The sequence below is a fragment of the Schistocerca americana genome, chromosome 2, assembly GCF_021461395.2.
Source record: "Schistocerca americana isolate TAMUIC-IGC-003095 chromosome 2, iqSchAmer2.1, whole genome shotgun sequence".
Taxonomy (NCBI): Eukaryota; Metazoa; Arthropoda; class Insecta; order Orthoptera; family Acrididae; genus Schistocerca; species Schistocerca americana.
The window spans coordinates 792,007,765-792,030,921 of record NC_060120.1 but is presented as its reverse complement, the minus strand read 5'-3'; the positions used below and the strand labels follow the sequence as shown (position 1 = coordinate 792,030,921).

Below are 23,157 nucleotides of genomic sequence, written 5' to 3'. Positions count from 1 at the left end.
GTGCGTATTGGTACATAAATGTAGATGTAGATGTATATAAACGTTCTCCAGAACCATACATCTACTATTGTAAACAACCCAGAATTAAACGAAATGTAAAGTTAATGTAGACTGTCAAAGCATCTGAAGATGTGCCCCCAGGGCTCGAAATTCATCGTGCATTTTAATAAAATCACGATTTGTGGATGAAGGCAGTTGTACTTTATTATTGTGAAGGTAATAGAGTCACGGAAGAAACACTGCAAACGATAGATAAAACTAAGTTAAAATGTGAATGTCTTGTACACTGCTGGCCATTAAAATTGCTACACCACGAAGATGACGTGCTACAGACGCGACATTTAACCGACAGGAAGAAGATGCTGTGATATGCAAATGGTTAGCTTTTCAGAGCATTCACACAAGGTTGGCGCCGGTGGCGGCACCTACAACGTGCTGACATGAGGAAAGTTTCCAACCGATTTCTCATACACAAACAGCAGTTGACCGGCGATGCCTGGTGAAACGTTGTTGTGATGCCTCGTGTAAGAAAGAGAAATGCGTACCATCACGTTTCCGACTTTGATAAAGATCAGATTGTAGCCTATCGCGATTGCGGTTTATCGTATCGCGACATTTCTGCTGCTTTGGACGAGATCCAATGACTGTTAGCAGAATATGGAATCGATGGGTTGTGGAAGGTAATACGGAACGCGTTGCTGGATCCCAACGGCTTCGTATCACTAACAGTCGAGATAACAGGCATCTTATCCGCATGGCTGTAACGGATCGTGCAGCCACGTCCCGATACCTGAGTCAACAGATGGAACGTTTGCAAGACAACAACCATCTGCACGAACAGTTCGGCGACGTTTGCAGCAGCATGGGCTATCAGCTCGGAGACCATGGCTGCGGTTACCCTTAACGCTGCATCACAGACAGGAGCGCCTGCGATGGTGTACTCAACGACGAACCTGGGTGCACGAATGGCAAAACGTCATTTTTTCGGATGAATCCAGGTTATTTTTACAGCATTATGATGGTCGCATTCGTGTTTGGCAACATCGCGGTGAGCGCACATTGGAAGCGTGTGTTTGTCATCGCCATACTGTCGTACCACCCGGCGTGATTGTATGGGGTGCCATTGGTTACACGCCTCGGTCACTTCTTGTTTGCATTGACGGAACTTTGAACGTGGACGTTACATTTCAGATGTGTTACGACCCGTGGCTCTACCCTTCATTCGATCCCTGCCAAATCCTAAATTTTAGGAAAACGCACGACCGCATGTTGCAGGTCCTGTACGGGTCTTCCTGGATACAGAAAATGTTCGACTACTACCGAGGCCAACACATTCTCCAGATCTCTCACCAACTGAAAACGTCTGGTCAATGGTGGCCGAGCAACTGGCTCGTCACAATACGGCGGTCACTACTGTTGATGAACTTTTGGTATCGTGTTGAAGCTGCATGGGCAGCTGTGCCTGTACACGCCATCCAAGCTCTGTTTGACTCAATGCCCAGGCGTATTAAGGCCGTTATTACGGCACGAGGTGGTTGTTCTGGGTACTGATTTCTCAGGATCTATGCACCCATATTGCGTGAATATGTAATCACATGTCAGATGTAGTATAATATATTTGTCCAATGAATACCCTTTTGTCATCTGCATTTCTTCTTGGTGCAGCAATTTTAATGGCCAGTAGTGTAATATGGCCATAGCTCTCAAAGGATTACCAATTCCTAATAAATGACTTTCTTTTCTGTTATGTTATGTTGTTCTGTGAAACTATTACATCCTACATAAATATCTATAAAAAATAAAAAGAATGTGCTTATTAAGCTGGAGACCCAGGTTCAAGTCCCGGCCTTGTCAGAAATTTTAATTCGTTATTTCAGTTTCTGTCTTTACCGTGGGTATTATTCGCTTTCGTCAACACTGTACTCGACTGTGTAGCTTGCTGTCCCTTGGCGCGCTGCTGGTGTAGTGTAGAACAGACGCGAGGGTCGTGAATGTGTGTGTGTCAGAGTGTAGTGGTATAGGCTGTAAGCTGCCACTGCGCAGTGTCGCAGAGGCGTCGGAAGGCTGAGGCCCTGGGTGTTGCCGCTGTGCAGGTGGCGGCACTGCAGCTACCACTGCCTGCAGATCCTGGCGGCGCGCGCGCTGCTCTTCATGGTGGAGGGGCCCTCGGTGCAGGCGCAACTGGCGCAGGAGCCGCAGCTGCGTATCCTCGCCGCAGCGCTCGACTCCACGCACGATCCGGTGAGTGCTGCCGCCCGTTCACCTGCCTCTTCCACTCACTCGCGCCTCACATACTTCTCTTGTAACCATAATACAGGGTGACACGCGGGAGACGTACGGTTGTTAATGAAATAATACTCAGCCAACTTCAAAATTAATGCATGTTTATTTACACAAAATCAAAGCTCATTGTTCGCTATTTTAGTTAACAACATTATTTGTGAAAAATAATGTCGTCAAGGTAATGTCCATCATTTCGAATGCAGGACTCAAGTCTGTTCTCAAAATCTTCCATCACACGGACTAAAATCTCTGCAGGCATGGCAGCACTTTCATGAATGATTGCGTTCTCCAAATTTCGTGGTTTGTGGTTATAGACACAGTTCTTAAGGTACCCCCACAGAAAAAAGTCACATACTGACAAGTCGGCAGACTTGGGAGGCCAAGGAACATTGCCAAAACGTGAGATAATCCGGCCAGGAAACATGCGTCTAGGAATTGCCTTTGAAGTATTTGCGGTGTGCGATGTTGCCCCATCCTGCTGGAACCAAATGCGTTTTAAAGGGATTCGTCGTCTTATTAGTTCTGGTTTCAAGAATTCTTCAAGCTTACGAATGTAACGAACCGAATTAACAGTAACTGTGGCCCCGTTCTCTTCAAAAAAATAAGGTCCAATAATGCCAACAGAGTCAAGAGCACACCAGACGGTTACTTTTTCTGAGTGTAGAGGACGCTGGTGGATAAGGTGTGGATGCTCTGGAGCCCAGTAACGTAGGTTTTGCTTATTCACGGTCCCGTTTAAATGAAAATGAGCTTCATAGCTCATCAACAAAATTTCATTTTCATTCGATCCCAAAATCGCTTGCATTCTGTAAGCGAAGTCTTCTCGTACAGCAAAATCACTTTCCTTAAGTTGTTGGACAATGAGCATTTTGTAGGGATGGAATTTGAATTCTTTATGCAAAATTCATCTAACCGATTCACGATTGATATGTAACTCACTAGCATGACGTGTAGCTGACAGTCCTGGGCTTCTGACTGCCGCTAGCCTTACCCTTTCAACATTTCCTCGTGTCGTTACTCTGCGTCTGTGGTCAGGATGCTTCTTATCCAGTATGTTTCCAGTTGATCTGAAGTTTTCCACCCATCTGAGGATTGTGTTACGGCTCGGAACAGCTCCATGTCGACCGGCATTAAACCGCGCTCGAAACAATCGCTGTGTAGCGATGATACACTCACCACTTTTCACGAAACTGTCATAGACAAACACTCGACGTTGCAACTCCCACTGCTCCATAGTGACTGAGTAAATGAAATGGCGTCTCGTGTGGATCAGAACTATCCCCACCACGACCACGTCCCACCACCGCGCCCTCAGTACTACGCAGTTCAAAACCGTCCGTCTCCCGTGTGTCACCCTGTATAACGTAACACATCACAGGATGGTTAGCAGATAGCAGTCAAGGAAATTATCATATTATCATTTTTCTTCACTCTCTGTATCTGTTAAAGGGTAATTGATCATTTCAGTTCATGTAATTTGCTGTAAAATGTTCAGTTTGGATCTGAATGGATTAAATAAAGAGTTGCGAAAGCTAGGCATCTTCTTTGATTTAATTAAGGCCTTTGATTGTGTTGATCTCCGAATGTTACTGCAGAAGTTGGACCATTATGGAATAAGGGCAGTAGCTTGCAACTGGTTCACCTCTTACTTTAATTCTTAACAGTAGGGGGGCATTCTCTGCAGTACTGAGAATGGCTACGACGTGCAGCCCCAGTGCGGCTCGGCTTAGTGATGGGTGCCCCGGGGGTCTGTGCTGGGCTCGCTACAGTTTCTTCTTTATATAAATGACATGATTTCCAGTACTACAGGTGATTATAAAATATTCCTGTTTGCTAATGACACCAGCCTGGTAGTGAAGGATGTTGTCTGCTGTGTTGTCACCGTATAAAATACTGCCGTTCAAGACATAAGCTCATGGCAAAAAAAACTGATGCTAAATCACAGTAAGACTCAATTTTTGACTGTTTCTAACACACAATTCAACAAAAACTGACATTCTGTTTATACAGAATGGGCATATGATTAATTAGACTGAATAGTTCAGATTCCTAGGCGTTCAGATACATGGTAAGCTGTCGTCGAAAGCACATGTTCTGGAACTTGTCCAAAAACTAAATGCTGTTTTATTTACCATTAGAACAATATCTGAAATAAGTGACAGGTCATTACGAAAAGTAGTCTAATTTTCTTATTTTCATTCGCTTACGAAGTATGGTACTATTTTTGGTATAGCTCATTTGATGCAAAATGGGTATTTTTGTCACAGAAAGGGTCGGTTCGAGCAGTATGTGGTGTAACTTCGCAAACCTCTTGTCAAGCCCAGTTCAGTAGACTGGGAATTTTGCAATGACCTCTCAATACATATTTTCTTTAATGTCGTTTGTTCTTAAAAATATCAGCTTATTCCCAAGAGTTAGCAGCTTTCACTCAGTTAATACTAGGCAGAAATCCAGCCTGCGTTTGAAACGCACTTCTGTGATTGCAGTGCAGAAAGGCTTGCAGTTTTCTGCTTCGTCCATTTTCAATAAACTGCCACAAGAATTCAAAAATCTTTGTAGTGACCCATGCTCTTTCAAGTCAAAACAGAATAGTTTCCTCATGGCTAATTTCTTCTAATCTGTCGAGGATTTCTGGAAAAATTAAAAAAATGTGCTAATTCCTGTGTTACGTTGTTGATTGTGTTTATTTAAACTTACAGCTTGTCGTCTGCGTAGGGCACGTTTCATTTGATGTATTATTACTCTTCTATTACAGTTTCATGTACTCACTCCTTCTATGACCATAAAGACTTGCTCCTCAATTTGGTCCTACGGAATATGACATATAAAATAAAAATGAAAATAAATAAAAAGGAAAGTGGCATGTGTAAGGGGGATCCATTTAATAGGTGGAACATGGGTGTTGGAAGGAGAGCAGGTTTCTAGTTACCCAGGACGACGGGTGCTTGGAACCTTCATATGATTAAGGATGCGTGGAGTATGCTATGGCTGTTCAAATTTATTAATTAAAATTACCCTGGAAAGGATGTGGTGTGTTTCGAGATGATGGAAAAGTGGGATGTGTTGGTATAGGAGCCACAATAGTCTGGTTCTTCAAGGAAAGGAAAAGCATGGTGTGTTTGGATTGTCTCTTGCCAACTGTAAGACAAGAGAGTGGAGAGTGGTCCAGGTGTTTCAGAAGGTGTGGGAATATTATAACGTGGTACAGAATGTGGATGGAATAAGTCGGTGGAATAGGGAAAGCAAGACTGCATGCACGCCGTTCGTGTTAATCGAGTGTTAGGACAATTAAGCAGCTGAGCAAGTTACATTCGAACCTACTATCTTACGCAGAAAAATAGAGAATGCAATCTGAGTAATTATAAAGACCCTGGTGTAGACGTTATATTTGGAGAGATGATCAAGGAAATGGGGCAGTTAGATGATGTGCTGCATCCATTGTATAAAAAATACGGCGAACACTGTTCGATGTCTCTTGTCATCTCACTAAACAGGGAAGGGGCACTAAGAAACTGGTCGAACTTCAGAACATTTGGTCTCCTATCTCAAGCAGGCAAAATTTTGCTCTACATCCTGAACCACCCGTTTGAAGCCATACAGAACAAGTAAGTTTTGTTCAAGGAAGAGGAACTCGTGAACAGATCCTCAACATTGTACAGATAATGCGAGAGTTCTGTGTTCCTGTTTCCATCTGCTTTCTTGATTATAGGATAGCCATTGACTATGTTCTCTGGGAAACGGTGTGACAGGTACTTGCAGAGTTTGGTGTCCCACCACACTTGATAGCACTGATTGGAAGTCTATATAATAATCACCTTGCAACTGTGAAGACAAGTACTGACACGTCTTACTTCAGTGTATCAGAGGTGGCAGACAGGGTTGTGTCCCATCCCCCAAATTCACAACATCTGTACCGATCACGTCATTAGAAAAGCTAGCGATGGCTGGACTAAAGATACCTCAATTGGTGCAATAACTATTAACAACCTTCTATTTGCTGACGAAAACGTGGTTTTAACCAACAGTGGAAATGAACTTTTTGAGTTACTAACAAAACTAAAGGATGTTACCCTTTCACATGGGTTAGACGTCAGTCTCAGCAAGTTCAGACTCATGATAACATATAGAGGAGCAAAGGTCCAATTCATATGTCGGTTAAAGGAACTGGAAGTAGTCCATTCTTTCATCTATCTTGGGTCATCCACCTGAGTCACGGGAATTGTCAAGATCAGATAAGAAGATGTATCGTGCTAGGACGAGTGGCTATGAAGTAGCTGACCAAGATCCAGTAGAACAGAGAGATAACGAATAGCAGCCGGCTTGTTAAACACTTTTGTTTTCCGTATTTTTTATGATTGTGAAAAGTGGACCCTTAAGGTCAGAGATACATAGCGTGTTTTATGTCCATCTTTTGTGCTCGTGCAGGATACTGCACACAAAATTGAAAAACGTTATGTGTCCATTATTAAGCAACTCATTATCTCAAGGCACATTTCTTATCATGTCAACCAAAACATTTTCCAGTACTTTAACAGTGTTGGAAGATGAGATGGAAAAATCTGGAGAAAAGAACTACGGAAGGAAACATCGAGGGCACGAGGGCGAGTGGAAAAGCATTGAGCAGGTTGAATAAATCAAATCAAGATCTGCCATTTACCTCTTCAGTAGGATCTCCGAGAAGCTGGCAAGCGTCCAGAATGGAGACGTTTGCTTCATGCTGTTACGACACTCAGCAATAAGCATAACGAATTGTGATTATGATGACTTGGGAGAGGCGGTGACCCAAGCAACATTTGCATACATGGAATGAAATGACTGCGGCTCATATATAATTCTGCAGTCATTCGCGGTCGTTGTCTTTTTTGATAAGAGTTTCTGCGAGATTTCGCTGCGCCTTACCCGTTCTTCAATTTTCGGTATTTGACCCTTCTGATGTGAAATTGCTCGGGAGTCCTCTGGTGGGTCCCACGTGACTGTAGGTGTAGGTCCGGTTGGTTTCTGAGCGAGCAGCTGTGCGAGGTGTTTCAGTGGTTTGCTTTTGTGGAACTGACTATTGTCGGTTGTCAGATAGCGATTGCATACAGTTGTGAAGGCAATCGTACAATCAGCTCAACAGCTAATGCTTGCAAGTTGATGACAAAAATAATATACCGAAGAGTCGAAAGGAAAAATTAGAATCTGTTAGATGATTATCAATTTGAATTTCAGTGTCTTATAAAGGCAACAGAGAAGCAGTTGCGACGTTGCGATTGGCAATGGAAGCAACACATAAGAAAAATCAAGAAAAGTTGATAGGATTTGTCGGCATGGAAAGAGACCTCGACACTGTGAAACAGTGCAAGATGTTCGAAACGGTGAGAAAAGCAGTTGTAGGCCATAGGGAAAGAGGGCTAATTGTACAAACCCGAGAGTGAACGATAAGAATGAAAGCCCAAGAAAAATGTTCTCGTAATGAAAAAAGGTGTGAGACAGAGCCGCAGTGTTTTGCTCCTGCTGTTCAATCTATACATCGAAGAAGTGATGATGGACGTAAAAGGAAGGTTTGGGGCTGGGATTAAAATCCAGTCTGAAAGAATATCAACGGTGAGGTTCGCTGATGACATTGCTGTCCACAGTGCCAAGAAGTACATGGTCTGTCGAATACAATACACAAAATACGACTTGAGGTTAAGGCGGATAATGGCGAAGTTAATGAGTGGCAGAAATGAGATTACCAATAATCTCGATTAGCAATAATCTCGACGTCGATAATAGGGACCACGAAGAAGACGAAGTTAAGGAATTCTGCTGCCAAGAAGATAGAATAACAGGACGAACTATCAAATCAGACTAGTACTGGCAAAAAGATGTCTAGAGCCAAAAGATATCTAATAGTATCAAACATCGGCCTTAATTTTGAGAAGAAATTTGTAGGAATGTGCATCTGGAGAGCAACATCGCATGGCACTGAATAATGAGCCGGAATCAGTCCAGGAGAAGAAGAGAATCAAGGTGATTGTGGTGTGGTGCTCCGGAAAGATGTTGAATATTATATGGTCTGATAAGGAACGGAATGAGGAGGTACTCTGCAGAGTAGGCGGGGAAAGGAACATATGCAGAACACTGAAAATAAGAAGGCACCAAATAATAGGACATGTGCTATTGTAACCTCCCCCTTACTAATCGGCCTATCCTGCTTGCGATATAAAATATGATTGCGTGTATACCTAATGGAAATATTCTAATTGGGTAAGGCTATCTTTCCCGAAGAAGTAATACCAGTAAGTAGGGGGAAAGTGTACAACCGATCTTTCTTATAGAAAAGTCTACTAAAAATAAAAAAGTAATTAAACCCAACAATTTGGAAAAATGAAAGTTATTTTGTGCATTCACTCACTAACAACACTGGACAGAAAAGGGGTACCACTGATCATGAATCCAAAAGTTACACTAATGAACAAAAAGGAAATTCTTACAGTCGCCAGCCCACTAGGGCGGTTTACATCCAAAATCCTGTACAAGATGATGGGAAAGAAAAACATTTATTAGTAAACACTGACGTGGCAACTGAAGGTTGTCACGTTTTTTGACACTAATTTTAAGTGAGTATGTAATGATAAAGAAAAATGAGAAATCATTTTTACATTAAGTTTGTCACTAAATTTTGAAAAGGGCAATCGAGTAATTATTTGAAAATATCCACTTAAACTGTATGTAAGTATTGAACTTCGTTACGTGAACAATGACTTTCAGAGACCATAACATAACGTCATCAAAGAAATTTAGAGAAAAGCAAGCACTTTTTACTTTGCAGTTACTTAATTTTCAAATTGGATTTCATGTTATTGTCTGAACAACCGAGCCTTTTTTTTTCTCACTGACTTGAACAGAATTAAATTTACTAGAATGCGTACCAAATCAAACAGCCATCTGCCCCAAGCTATATGTAAAATAAATAAAACTTCCGCACTCTTAATTTTTTCCAGTGATAGATTCTCAAACTTCGTTTAGCATATAAGGAAAAAAGGGATCAACGATCCTGCTTGGTAACAATGTCTGAGGGCAATAAGGACACAATCGCCGTGAATTTAACAGAATATTATTTAAATAAAGTTCATTAATCAAATCACATTAAGTTGTGCTGCTGGGTTAGCCGTTAATACTTTCTACCAACAAACAGTCTTACTTCAGTGCCGACGAAACTCGGAGCCGACAACGAATCTGTATTGCTGGAACTGCTGCTGTTGTTGAAGACGGTAGCATCTTGTGGGGCCACGGCTAATTATAGGAACGAGCAATCGTAATTAATACAGTCTCTTCCGCCCGTCCACTGTCCTTCCTCCTGTTACTAGTCATCTGGTCAGCTCAAGTACATGATGCAGCCGAAATGGTACACTCTACTGCGAGACCACACTTCCGCACACTACAAGCGCTGGAACCCGTCCCCCGCTATCTCCGCGCGCTCTGCGCAACAACCCCCTACCCAAAGATTTTACAACGCACAAGCACTGGTATTATCGGTGCTAGTCGATGCAAATAACAATTTCTTTGGCTTTTTCCCAGAGCTTATAAGTTGAAACGTCCCCATTGAACAATTATGAATGACTGTGCTTAAACTGACACACAATATTTTTAGCGCAACGCAATCTGACTTTCAAAAATCCCTACAAAAAAATGGCCCTGACTAACATTAACCTATGCGTTTCACAAATCGCTTACCTCACAAAAATCTTGGTTACTCGAGCTACTACAATACAGCAAGCGCCACTACCGCCAGCTAAATAAAAGATTCAAACTACGGAAGGCACTAACTGCTGATAGGCATAGTTAGCAAATGAAAGATTTTGATAGAGAACAAATGATGTATTTACCTTAATAGTCATAATACACTCCTGGAAATGGAAAAAAGAACACATTGACACCGGTGTGTCAGAGCCACAATACTTGCTCCGGACACTGCGAGAGGGCTGTACAAGCAATGATCACACGCACGGCACAGCGGACACACCAGGAACCGCGGTGTTGGCCGTCGAATGGCGCTAGCTGCGCAGCATTTGTGCACCGCCGCCGTCAGTGTCAGCCAGTTTGCCGTGGCATACGGAGCTCCATCGCAGTCTTTAACACTAGTAGCATGCCACGACAGCGTGGACGTGAACCGTATGTGCAGTTGACGGACTTTGAACGAGGGCGTATAGTGGGCATGCGGGAGGCCGGGTGGACGTACCGCCGAATTGCTCAACACGTGGGGCGTGAGGTCTCCACAGTACATCGATGTTGTCGCCAGTGGTCGGCGGAAGGTGCACGTGCCCGTCGACCTGGGACCGGACCGCAGCGACGCACGGATGCACGCCAAGACCGTAGGATCCTACGCAGTGTCGTAGGGGACCGCACCGCCACTTCCGAGCAAATTAGGGACACTGTTGCTCCTGGGGTATCGGCGAGGACCATTCGCGACCGTCTCCATGAAGCTGGGCTACGGTCCCGCACACCGTTAGGCCGTCTTCCGCTCACGCCCCAACATCGTGCAGCCCGCCTCAAGTGGTGTCGCGACAGGCGTGAATGGAGGGACGAATGGAGACGTGTCGTCTTCAGCGATGAGAGTCGCTTCTGCCTTGATGCCAATGATGGTCGTATGCGTGTTTGGCGCCGTGCAGGTGAGCGCCACAATCAGGACTGCATACGACCGAGGCACACAGGGCCAACACCCGGCATCATGGTGTGGGGAGCGATCTCCTACACTGGCCGTACACCACTGGTGATCGTCGAGGGGACACTGAATAGTGCACGGTACATCCAAACCGTCATCAAACCCATCGTTCTACCATTCCTAGACCGGCAAGGGAACTTGCTGTTCCAACAGGACAATGCACGTCCGCATGTATCCCGTGCCACCCAACGTGCTCTAGAAGGTGTAAGTCAACTACCCTGGCCAGCAAGATCTCCGGATCTGTCCCCCATTGAGCATGTTTGGGACTGGATGAAGCGTCGTCTCACGCGGTCTGCACGTCCAGCACGAACGCTGGTCCAACTGTGGCGCCAGGTGGAAATGGCATGGCAAGCCGTTCCACAGGACTACATCCAGCATCTCAACGATCGTCTCCATGGGAGAATAGCAGCCTGCATTGCTGCGAAAGGTGGATATACACAGTACTTGTGCCGACATTATGCATGCTCTGTTGCCTGTAACTATGTGCCTGTGGTTCTGTCAGTGTGATCATGTGATGTATCTGACCCCAGGAATGTGTCAATAAAGTTTCCCCTTCCTGGGACAATGAATTCACGGTGTTCTCATCTCAATTTCCAGGAGTGTATATATAGCAGTTCATGACATCCAGTCTTACAAATTTCAAAACTCCGCCATCTCTCTCCCCACATCCACCACTGCTGGCGGCTCACCTCCAACTGCGCAACGATACGCGCTGTTCACATCCAGCTGCCCAACACTACAATGGCAGGCAACAATGCAAACTAGCCACAGACTGCACACAGCACAGCCAGTGATTTTCATACAGAGCGCTACGTAACGTTGCCAATAAGAAAACATAAACAGCCTACTTACAAAATTTCACAGTAAAACACAGATAAATACAATGAAACATCAACAGACTTCTACCTAAATGTATACATACAGTGAAAAATGTACTTACTTATTAAAAGAAAGCATTTAAATTACAAATATTTACGTACAATTCAAAAAAAATTATATATAGGTAGCAGGTGCCATGCATCTTGCATTTTCAGTGTTACTCTATGACTTCAGGGAAAATTACTATGGTAGAAGAGGGACCTTAGAGGGTAAAGACTGTAGGGGATCAAAGAGGACATTTGCCATGGCATCAGGGAAGTATTTCCATGGTAGTTGAAACAGATTAGAGGGTACACACTGTAGAGGAAATCAGAATTTGGACTATATCCAGCAAATAATTGAGGATGTCGGGGTTGAACAGGAGAGAGTTGGGATTATTGGAGGGAGAGATGGGTAGCAAATGATTAGATACTGACAACCTATTCTTCTGCTGGGTTTGTGTACACTGTGATAGTTTTGTAGTGTTCGACACACTGTTGAACTGCTACAGTATGTTGGGCGTTGCCATAGCAACTGCTGGTGCTGGTGCTGCAAATCGTGGCGACGCTGGCGCTGGAGCCGGCGCACCACCGCGCGCTGCTGGACCAGGGGCTGCCCGACGTGCTGAGCCAGCTGCTGCTGCCGTCGGACGAGTGGTACTACACCAACCACAGCACGCGCTACGCCAAGTACGTCAAACACCACGCGGCGCGCGCGCTCGTCTACCTGGGCTTGCAGCACCGAGTCAACCTGCGCTTCAGCGTCTACGACATCCTGCAAGGTAACGCTTTCCTGCCAACGGCTAGATTACAGTACTTATAACTGGTTTCCATGAGAGGATGAGCTCCATGTTTGTGCAGACGTATCTACAGTAGAAGGAGGCAGGATTGCATATGTGGAAGCATACAGCCATCTACACGCTCCCACAGTGGGTCTCCCTGGGTTGTCGACTGGGTTTAAATCTGGGGAATCCAGTGGTCATGGGAATACGGTAAATTCTGGTGCTTTTCGGACCACACACGTACAGTGAAATCAGTGTGACATGTTGCTTGTTCCTGCTGGTAGAAGCCTTCGTGCCAAAGAAAAACAACCTGCATGTAGGGGTAGACATGGTCCACTAGAATAGATGCATACCTGTATTGATTCGTTGTGCCTTCCAGAACATGATACCTCCCAGGAAATGCCACAAAAACGTTCCTGACGCCAAGCTTGCTCCCTGATCCGAACCGGACCCTTCCGACGATTGTTCCAGAGCCGTGCGCATCAACGGCAATCTGTCCTGTGGAGCATAAAAACTGACTAGTCTGAAAAGGCCACCCTTCGCACTCAGTGGACGTTCATTTGCGACACTGGCCTACAAATTTCATCCTTCGTCGTCGATGAACAACAGTCAACAAGGGTGTATGAACCAAGCGCCTGCTGCGGAGGCCCATATGCAGCAACGTCCACTGAACTATTGGTAACCTTTTGGTGCATATGAGCGGTCAGTTGTCCAACAGTTGTACATCTGTTCGCCCGTACACATGTCCGCAGCTGTCGTTCACCGTTGTCATCTATCTCCTGTGATGCACCACAGTAGCCTCGGTGCCGGTTATGGATAGCGCCATTTTGCCGTACAAGGCATACTTCAACAATGGCGGCTCGCAAACATTTTACAAACTTAGCAGTATCGGTATTGCTTCCTCCCTTGGCGCGAAAGACAATGATGCCTTTTCGGTAGTAAGATAAATCGCTCTCTTTCAACACGACAACAACGACTGCACTGTTATCCGCAACATCCAGACAAGTTATATATGTTCCCTCCATTGGTACTGCTGGCACCTATCGCCTGTGAGTGGTTACTGCACGTTGAAGTCAAACGTAGGCGATGGTCACATTACTGTTGGTGGACCGTATATTTCCCTTTTACAATAATCTTGACAGGTATTACATCTCCTCCGATGCTGATGTTTAGGACCTAATGTAGCACTTCATCAGCTTTGTGTTTGAACAGACGAAATCCAGGAAGTAGTGCCCTATGGTACGGCGGACAGACCGCGCACTCTGGGTTCCGTTCCCGTTGTTGAGCATTTTTGTGACGGGCGGAAAAAGTAGGAGCGACAATAGAAAAGGGGAAGTGCGAGGGTGCATTATCAGAGGAGCAAGGAAGAAAAAGTGGTAGTAGAAGAAAAAGGATGGGTGGAGGGGGGCATTAAAATACGAATGACTGGAGATGCATGAAAGCATCATTGAAGAGAATCGAATTAGGCTGTACTAAGCAATTCTTCCATAAAACCTACCCCCAGGGGTCAAGAGACGTTTGTTTCTTCTTCCCGGCTACAAGTACGAGTCACTCTAGTTACGCCAAGTGAGCCAGCGCAATGACAGTGTGAAGAGTACATTGTTTTCTTAGTTATGGGTTTTCATTGATGGATGGTTCAAATGGTTCAAATGGCTCTGAGCACTATGGGACTCAACTGCTGTGGTTATCAGTTCCCTAGAACTTAGAACTGCTTAAACCTAACTAACCTAAGGACATCACACACACACCCATGCCCGAGGCAGGATTCGAACCTGCGACCGTAGCAGCAGCGCGGCTCCGGACTGGAGCGCCTAGAACCGCACGGCCACCGCGGCCGGCTTTCATTGATGGACAATGAAACAATGAGAACAGAATCGCTTTACTGTTACTTCGTTTTGTTGATATTCAGTGATTGGAACTGACCACGCAAAAAAGTAATGATTAAAATCTGTATACTTTAGATCATTGTAAAATAATGCAGATCTTAACAACAGAGTAAGCGCAAACCGGCTGAGTGTTTGCAGACGACCTGCCGCCGCCGACGCCGCTCACGGAGTCGGTGGAGGACGCGTACATCACGGCGACGTCGGCGCCACCGGCCATCGTGCACTGCCCGCGGACCAACAACGTACTGGGCCTGTCCGTCGAGGGCGCCGTCATGCACGTACTCCGCACTCTAGAGGTGAGTCTCTGCATGCGCTTGTCTCGCTGAGCTGGGCTTCCTGCTTCACGTTATCTGACATTCCGTTTCATACAACTCCGTAACATTACTGTATACTCTTGGAGCATATATAAAGGGTGTAAATTTTAAGTTGACAAACCAGAATAACTCGAAAAATAAGCTTCACACGAAAAAATGTGTACAATCCATAACTGCTTATTTTCGAGGCGGACATCTGCTGATGCTAAAATTAGCCCGCCACTGCAGCCCCCTGGGAGTAGGGCGGCCGCCAACTTTAAAATTTCAAATGGGAACCGCCATTTTTTATTGTAGAATCAGGTTCTACATAAAAAAGTATGTACATTTTGCCTTAAACATTTGTTTTGATTCTTGGTAGTTGGAGCTCTAATTAAAAAAAAACCAATGTCTCCTTTTTTGCGTGGAGAATGGTTATGGATAAATAAAATATACTTATTTACTATGTAAATTTTGAATCGTTAAATCCAAACTCTCCCTCTCTCCCCGTAGGGTGGGGTTTGAGAGAGAGGAATTAGAGTTTTACAAATGTTGACCCAAATATTAATTTTTTCCGCAGGTTCGGATAAGTTTAGTTTGTTTCGTGGTCATGAGGCCACACAACTTTTAATTATCAAACAAATCATCTGACTAGCTAACTAACCAACCAAACGTCCTACGAAGCAAATAAGTAATTTTATTTATCGCTAACCATTTTCTAGGCAAAAATGAGAAAATGGATTTTCTTGATTTACAGCACCAACTACCAAGAATCAAAACGAATGTTTAAGACAAAATGTACGTAGTGTTTTAAGTAGAATCTGATTCTGCAATAAAAAATGGGGGTTCTCCTTTGAAATTTTAAAGTTGCCTCCCACCTCACCCCAGGGGCATGGGCTGGCGGGCTAATTTTAGTACCGAGAGATGTCCCCCTCCAAAATAATCAACTTTGGATTCTACATATTTTTTCGAGTGAAGCTTACTTTTCGAGTTATTCTGGAATGTCAACTTAAAATTTACACCCTGTATATTACTAAAAGTCTACAATGGGTACGGTTTGTAATCTCCCCCCTCCTTCATAATTTCATCTATTGTCCACATTAAGCAAAGTCTTTTACGAAAAATCTGAGAGGAGCGAAGATTACAATGAACTTCCTAGTTTACTTAGCTTTTCGTGTAGAGTTGGCTCCAGTTCTTCTTGTCTACAGGTCTCATTCTTGAGGCTGAAATTCTAACATTTTAGGTCCTCATGGTTGAACTGATCTAAATAAATTTGAAGATTGTTGCTGCAGAATTTTTGTTGTTACTTTAATATATTTTGTCACATTTTAGTATATCATATAGTCTTTTGAATTTTCGCATTGACAAAGACTAAATTACATGGTTCGCACAAATTACAAAAATACGTCCGATCGCATCAGATGCATGCTTATTACTACCTCACTCAGCGAAAATAACAATATTCCAAAGGGTTTACAAGTTTTCTTGACAAATGAATTTCCATTAGTTTTGATTATTATGTCTTAAATGGATCCAGAAATAAACATACTAAACAGTACTAGATTGTGTAATTAATAATATAAATTTTAATTGTGCCAAATAATTCGTAATTTCAAATGTTTCTAAAAAAAATGTAATTTTAACTGTACATTCAGAGCTAGTACTTATCGATTGTAACATCGAAAATAAAGTAATTCCTTTTCATAAATTTTAGCTTGAAATATACTGTGTATAAAAATGTGTGGAAGTTATCAGGAAAGCAGCTGAATAGTACTGACCTGTCCAAACTTTGAAAAATATTACTGGTGTCGACAACTACTGTTGAGGAAAAGTAATGCTAGAGTAGGATGTAACGTCACAGGTTGCATATCGCCTATCTAATGGCTTCTAAATGCATCAAAAGCTGTTTTCAGTATTTCATATTATTCTTCATCAAATTCAAGAACTACGTGTTGTCACTGTGTACCTTTTAGGGCAATATCAGTGTCCTCTCCCGATAATGTTACATTTAACATATTCATATCCCATTTTCCCAGTAACTATCCAAGATAATAGCACAAAACTTTTCCAGGATATAGACTCATGTTATACATGTACTGAGCTACTATCAAGTATTTAAATTTGATAGGAAGCAAGATATGATTTTGTTAATACAGGTTTTAAAAATATTTTTGTGATCGACCTATGCGTGCTATCTCTACCATTGTAGATCCATATAAGCATAATACCACTGTCAATACGAAGTAAAAGTCAGATCTTTAGCTTAAGTGATTTATGAGATAATGAGAAACATTTGGAAAAAAATAGTTCTCAGGAATCTCAATTGAATGAAACAACGGAAAGCTCACTACTGAATGAAGAGACAGCTTGAAACTCTCCCGCGTTTTGATCTTTATCTTCTTGAGGACCTTCAGATGCAGTCAGTTTTAATCTCTGAGGCATCTTGTTGTTTCTCTTGGATTTTTACCATAATTTCTGCCTTGGAGACTCGCTGTCTATCGAGTTCTGGAAGGAAAGCTTCTGTTTTATGGCGAGATTTAATTCCGAATTGCTTCAAAGTCTTTATTCTGCCTTCATTCCCATCATTGAAGGAGATTACAGCATCGTTGCCCCCCCAGTCTTCAGCGTTTTGAAGACCACAAATACGTTTTTGGGCAGCCTGGTCGATACAATATTGTTGAAAGATTCATTTACTTTCTCAGTTTTTCCTGTGAGGTATTTCTTGAAAAGATATGGATGTGCTGCATCTCTATATACTGGCTTTATTACCGCTCCAGCTTCTTCATGAATGGTGTTCCTACGAGTACATTCGGGTCCTGCTGCCTCAGCTTTGCTGTACTGAATCCAGTCTCTTGATGTAAAATTCCAACAATACTTGTTCGTTACAATCTACTTCCCTTATTTCTTCTCCTTTTAAATATTCCCATTTGTGGAGAAATATTAGACGGAGAAACACAACTCAATGAGCAACACGTCCAAACGCACACAACGCGAGGTGTAATGAACCTTACAAAACGTGGATGATACCTTGCAATATACCATAAACAGGAAGTGATACCACAGCAACGAGTGTAGCCAGCCTATGCAGCAGGATTTCTAATGTAAATCAACATAAATCACCACCTTTTAGAGTAAACAGTCCCGAGATATCTTGTCGTAACTGAACAAGTGCTCTTGGACCCTGTATGTGCAGTAAATTATTTTAAAATAAATTAAAAATAGTTACAGTCATCCAAAATCAACGGAACATACATCAGCTGAAAGAGGAAACTCCAAACAACAATTGTCCACAAAAAATAGGAATCAATGTTTTATACCAACACCTCCTTTTGTACTCCACTTAAGAGATATAATCTAAGATTAAAGGTTTAACACAATGAATCGATTATACAAAGTGTTTCAGATACATACATCCAGATCTAGGTTTGCCTTTGGTGCTTGAAATGCTTGAAGTCATTTCACGTAACACACAGAAAGGTTCCTATGAAATAGCCAAGTTAGATTTTCGGCTTTGTCCTTCCCAAAGCGGAGCTTGTATTCTGTCCCTAATGACTTGGTCGTCGATGGGACATAATTCCATAATATTCTATCCTTCGGCACCGTATGTCATATTTTTATAGCTGGGTTGAATTACGTTTTCTTCTGCATCGTTCGAATAGCGAATCTATCGATTCACTGTTAAGAAAACTGTCAGTTGTTGTTTATAATTGAACTTTATCACAGTCACGCTAAGGAGTGAATTTCGTAGTTTTCTTTTTAAGAAGTGTCCAAAGCTTTTTGTCTCATGATGCAGCATTTTTGTTTTTCTGTTTCTGATCTTTACTTAACAAAGTGTGTTTGACGTAAAATGTTGTTTAATCGTTTACTTTCTCTTTATGTTAATGTATAGTTAAAACAAGCGCATGTTTTCGGCCAGCGTCTTGTGACTTCATTTCTGGAAGAATGAGCCTCAGGACGAAGAGACAGTGTTATATGAAATGCCGGCCTCAATTCCGTTCGACGCCGTACCACTGAAGTCCCATGCAGCACTTATCCACTCAGTTATCATCGAAGTGAAGGGAAAATTCAAATGTCAATTCATTTCCGCTCATAGGAAATGACAGCAATATACTATCTGCAGAGCCAAACTGTTCACTAGGTAAAGTCACAGTTACCAGATCTGAGAAGATTTGAAAACAATTATCATTTCCTCAGTAACGGAGACATACAGAGAAACAAGGGTGTTTTTAGGCATACGGAGCAGAATTTTGAACGCAAAACTCTAATAAAGTGCGTTACAATAGGGGAAGCGGGTGCAAATGGAGAGGTTATGTCTGAAGTTATTTCCTCCTAACACCTATTGGTGGACACTGATATGGACCTAGTCTCATAGGTTAAATGCAGGCTGCAGTACTGTTTTTACGTATTTGTAGAAATTGAAGTCACACTAAACTGTTAGTGTCTTTTTCTTTTTATTCTTGCTACACTTTTAAAAGATTGAGGGTCGTCATAAGTAATCCTTTACTCTGGAGCGGATTATTCGATTTTGCGTAGTTTCCAAGTGAGAAATGTTCCGACAGAATTAATGTTGCGATGGACGGTTATGAGAACTGCTTGGATACCTCAGACGATACGAACATGGCCTGTGGAAGGCAACGGCCTCAGGTTGAAGTCCCGGTCCAGCGAAAAGTTTTAATCCGTCAGCTGGTTTCGCGTAATGGTCATGGTCATGCAGTCGGCAAGGATACGCTGCAATTAATTCGGTTCAATAATCTCGAGCATTTCAGTTGGCCTAAACAATGAAGAAGACTCAAATTAAACCAATTTCACATTCATGGTCATTCCACAATATTCTATGGGAAGTAGTAATGTATTTCCTAGGCTGCTCTGAAATGTGACTACAACTTGACTAGAAGAAGGGATCGGTTGGTACGACATGTTCTGAGGCATCAGGGGATCACCAATTTAGTATTGCAGCGAAGCGTGGAGGGTAAAAATCGTAGAGGGAGACCAAGAGATGAATACACTAAGCAAATTCAGAAGGATGTAGGCTGCAGCACCTACTGGGAAATGAAGCAGCTTGCACAGGATAGAGTAGCATGGAGAGCTGCATCAAACCAGTCTCAGGACTAAAGACCACAACAACAACAACAACAAGACTTCCAAATACTACCTTTTTCACGGTGAACACCCTAGGTTTATCTTTGGCACTGGACACCATCCTCTGTGTTTAAAAAAACTGAAGTTACACATTCCTTCTTTTAACTTATTTTAACTTAATGTAGTTAATTATTGAAGAATCTTACAGTTTCTCATGGTACACAGAGACCGTGAAAAAAATATATTTTACGAATGAAAGTCCGTTGACTGTAATTTGGTTCTTAACTACGACATATATTTGGAATGTTATGTTGTAGAGAAAACAGAAAAGTATGTGACCCTAAAATACCAGTATTTTGTGAGAATCTGCTTCACTGATGGTCTATGTTGAAAGTTTTACTGGTTATTCGGTTTTACTGTCCATTTATCATTAACAAACTGAAGTATGAAAACATTTAAAATATACTTTTTCTGTGGCCAGAGATATTTGCTTCTAATAATTCTACTCTATGGATGTGATGCACTGGAGGAACAAATTTGCTGCCATTTTTATTATTACGGGAAATTGAATCAATAGTAATGAAAAACGTTACAGTGTGTGTCTTCTTTCCTTTTTTTAGTGATGGGATGGGTTATTTTTGAAGGAACAGAAGGAGATAAGATTAAATTAGAGGAATACTTCAAGAAAACATTTGTTGGAAGCAATGACAGCTCTGGTGTATTCGTTGTCTTTTCGCTAGGTTTGATGTGACTGCGTAATTTTGAACCTGAAAAGTCTTTAAACGTTGTGGGATTCTCAGTTCTCCGCTTTTGTTCTGTAAGTACATGAAAGACTTTTAAGTAGTTAATACTGCTTCCAGTTTCAGATAAACAGGTAGCTACCAATGGCCTATTTTCTCGTCGATCACGAAGAACTGCAGGAAGTTGCTTAAAGATCTTTTTAAAAATTTCTGCCACTTTGACTTATATTGAAATGGTCGTAGTTTCAGCAGTTCATGTTATATATTTCATAGTCTGCCAGTTTGTCTATGTTATTTGATCTCTTTACTTTCTGAACAAACACATGTACTTACATTTAATTGTTTGAAAGTGCTATTTTACATGAGAAACCTGCCAGCAAACTGCAGACACGGATTTCTTTTTGTGACGTCGCAGGATGTGTCTTTCTTTGAATAGACAGAAACTATTCTGCATGAGGTGTTGTCATTACTTTAAGTAATGTTTTGATACTGTTTATGTCGAAATGTGTGTGAAATCTTAGCTGCTAAGGTCATCAGTCCCTAATCTTACACACCACTTAACCTAAATTATCCTAAGGACAAACACACACACACACCCATGCCCGAGGGAGGACTCGAACCTCCGCGGGGATCATCCGCACAGACCATGACTGCAGCGCCTCAGACCGCTCGGCTAATCCCGTGCGGCTAATGTTAATGCATAAAACCTAATACAGTCCATATTTTGAAGGCTTGCACTATAGTAATAAAATTGAAGAATAGCCCAGACGAGAATTTTACGGTGAACTCTTTCACATATCATCATAAAATGTTTTTAATTCTTGGAATACATTTCTATCATCTACATCTACATTTATGAACTACGTATTTATATAACAATCACGTTAAGTCTTTCCGGACGATAGTATCTTAACTGTTTCGTCACTGTTTTTACTAGAGATTTCTCAGCACGTCGTACGACATGACAATACCTTCAAGAACTACGACATTAAAAAGAGAAGCCATTTATTTCAGGCCTGGAGAACATAAAAATTATCAGTTCCAGAAATGCATTGCCGCTACACTGTTTAGTACGCAACAAAACAGCTATGCGGCAGTGTACAATGATGACAGCGAATTAAAACCGTCGCGCTGCGTTGCTCTTTAGTAGTGCGGCGCCTCCATCCGAGGACATCGATTTATGCACTAATTACATTTGCTGATTACCCAGTGAGCATACTAATTCCAGTTCGCGTAAATCAGGCGGTGAACTATGTCCGTGAAATGACGCACGGTACGCACACAAAGGTATATCTCGCTCTCTTTTCCCTCGTTTTGCCGCCGTTTCGCCAGGCAGCATATAATGACGCTTTAAACCACAAATCCTCCATTCTGCACCGTGTATTCTCGTTCTGTTGTTCACGCGCACGAATACGTTTGTAATGGTGATACTGGCAATCGTTGGCGTCATTAATTAATTTATGACAGCACGAATATGCCACTATTAATACCATCACTCATTGCCCATGTAAACAGATTTGTCTACATCATTAGAGACAATTAAATGTTTTATACGTATGTAAAAAGTACCTGCCTTTAACTTTGGGGGGGGGGGGGGGGGGGAGGAGGGAGGAGGCGGAGGTTCATAAGCCCTACCTGATTTCTTTTTTGTAGAAGCTTCTAAGTACGAAGGGGAGCCGGCCGCGGTGGCCGTGCGGTTCTAGGCGCTTCAGTCCGGAACCGCGGGACTGATACGGTCGCAGGTTCGAATCCTGCCTCGAGCATGGATGTATGTGATGTCCTTAGGTTAGTTAGGTTTAAGTAGTTCTAAGTTCTAGGGGACTGATGACCTGAGATGTTAAGTCCCATAGTGCTCAGAGCCATTTGAACCATTTTACGAAGGGGAATTTTTGTTTTTTGGAAGGAATTTTATTAATTCGTCCGCATCAATATTATAGTAGTAGCGGTAGTAGTTTTAACCATCCATAGATCACCCTTACAAGAATAACTCATATGTCTTGTGATTACGATTTAAAACAACAAAAGTAACGTAATTTGTGTACACAGGCATTTACGAGGGTCGCCCGGAAAGTGATGTACCATTTTTTTTCTTAGCCTATAACAATGGTACCAATGCAAAACTTTAGGTACGCATTATCTCCGCAATGTGCTTGAAAATTTTCCGTTTGCTCCGACAGACAGCGTAGCTTCAGCAATGTTTCAAAATGGCGTCCGTAAGTGATGTACGTTACAAGAAGCGTGTCATCATTTAATTTCACACTGCGGAGAAAGAAACTGTTATGAACAGTTACAAACTTTTGTCTACAGTTTATGGAGAAACTGCAGTTGACGAAAGTACGGTTAGTCGCTGGACAAAGAGGTTGAGGCCACTACGAGAAGGCGGTTCGGTAGGGCTCCAAGATTTACAGTGGTCGTGAAGGCTGTCCGCAGTCGTCACCTGGCAACTTGCAGCTTTCGGATTTGTTCATTCGTGAGCCAAAAGACAGCATCATTAATTCTGAAGCATTTGTGAACACATTAACTTAATTCAGTAGATGCTTCCAGCGACTTCGGC

The 23,157-nt window shown here is 42.5% G+C and overlaps 1 protein-coding gene across 1 annotated transcript in view; it reads left to right on the top strand.

Annotated features, from left to right (window-relative positions):
• LOC124594436 overlaps positions 1 to 23,157 on the top strand; it is an 822,371-nt gene that overhangs the window by 235,646 nt on the left and 563,568 nt on the right. Inside the window, exons 19-21 of the mRNA XM_047132812.1 lie at positions 2,094 to 2,241; positions 12,359 to 12,608; positions 14,633 to 14,790. Coding sequence (XP_046988768.1) covers positions 2,094 to 2,241; positions 12,359 to 12,608; positions 14,633 to 14,790 — 556 coding nt within the window. The remainder of the gene's footprint in view (positions 1 to 2,093; positions 2,242 to 12,358; positions 12,609 to 14,632; positions 14,791 to 23,157) is intronic.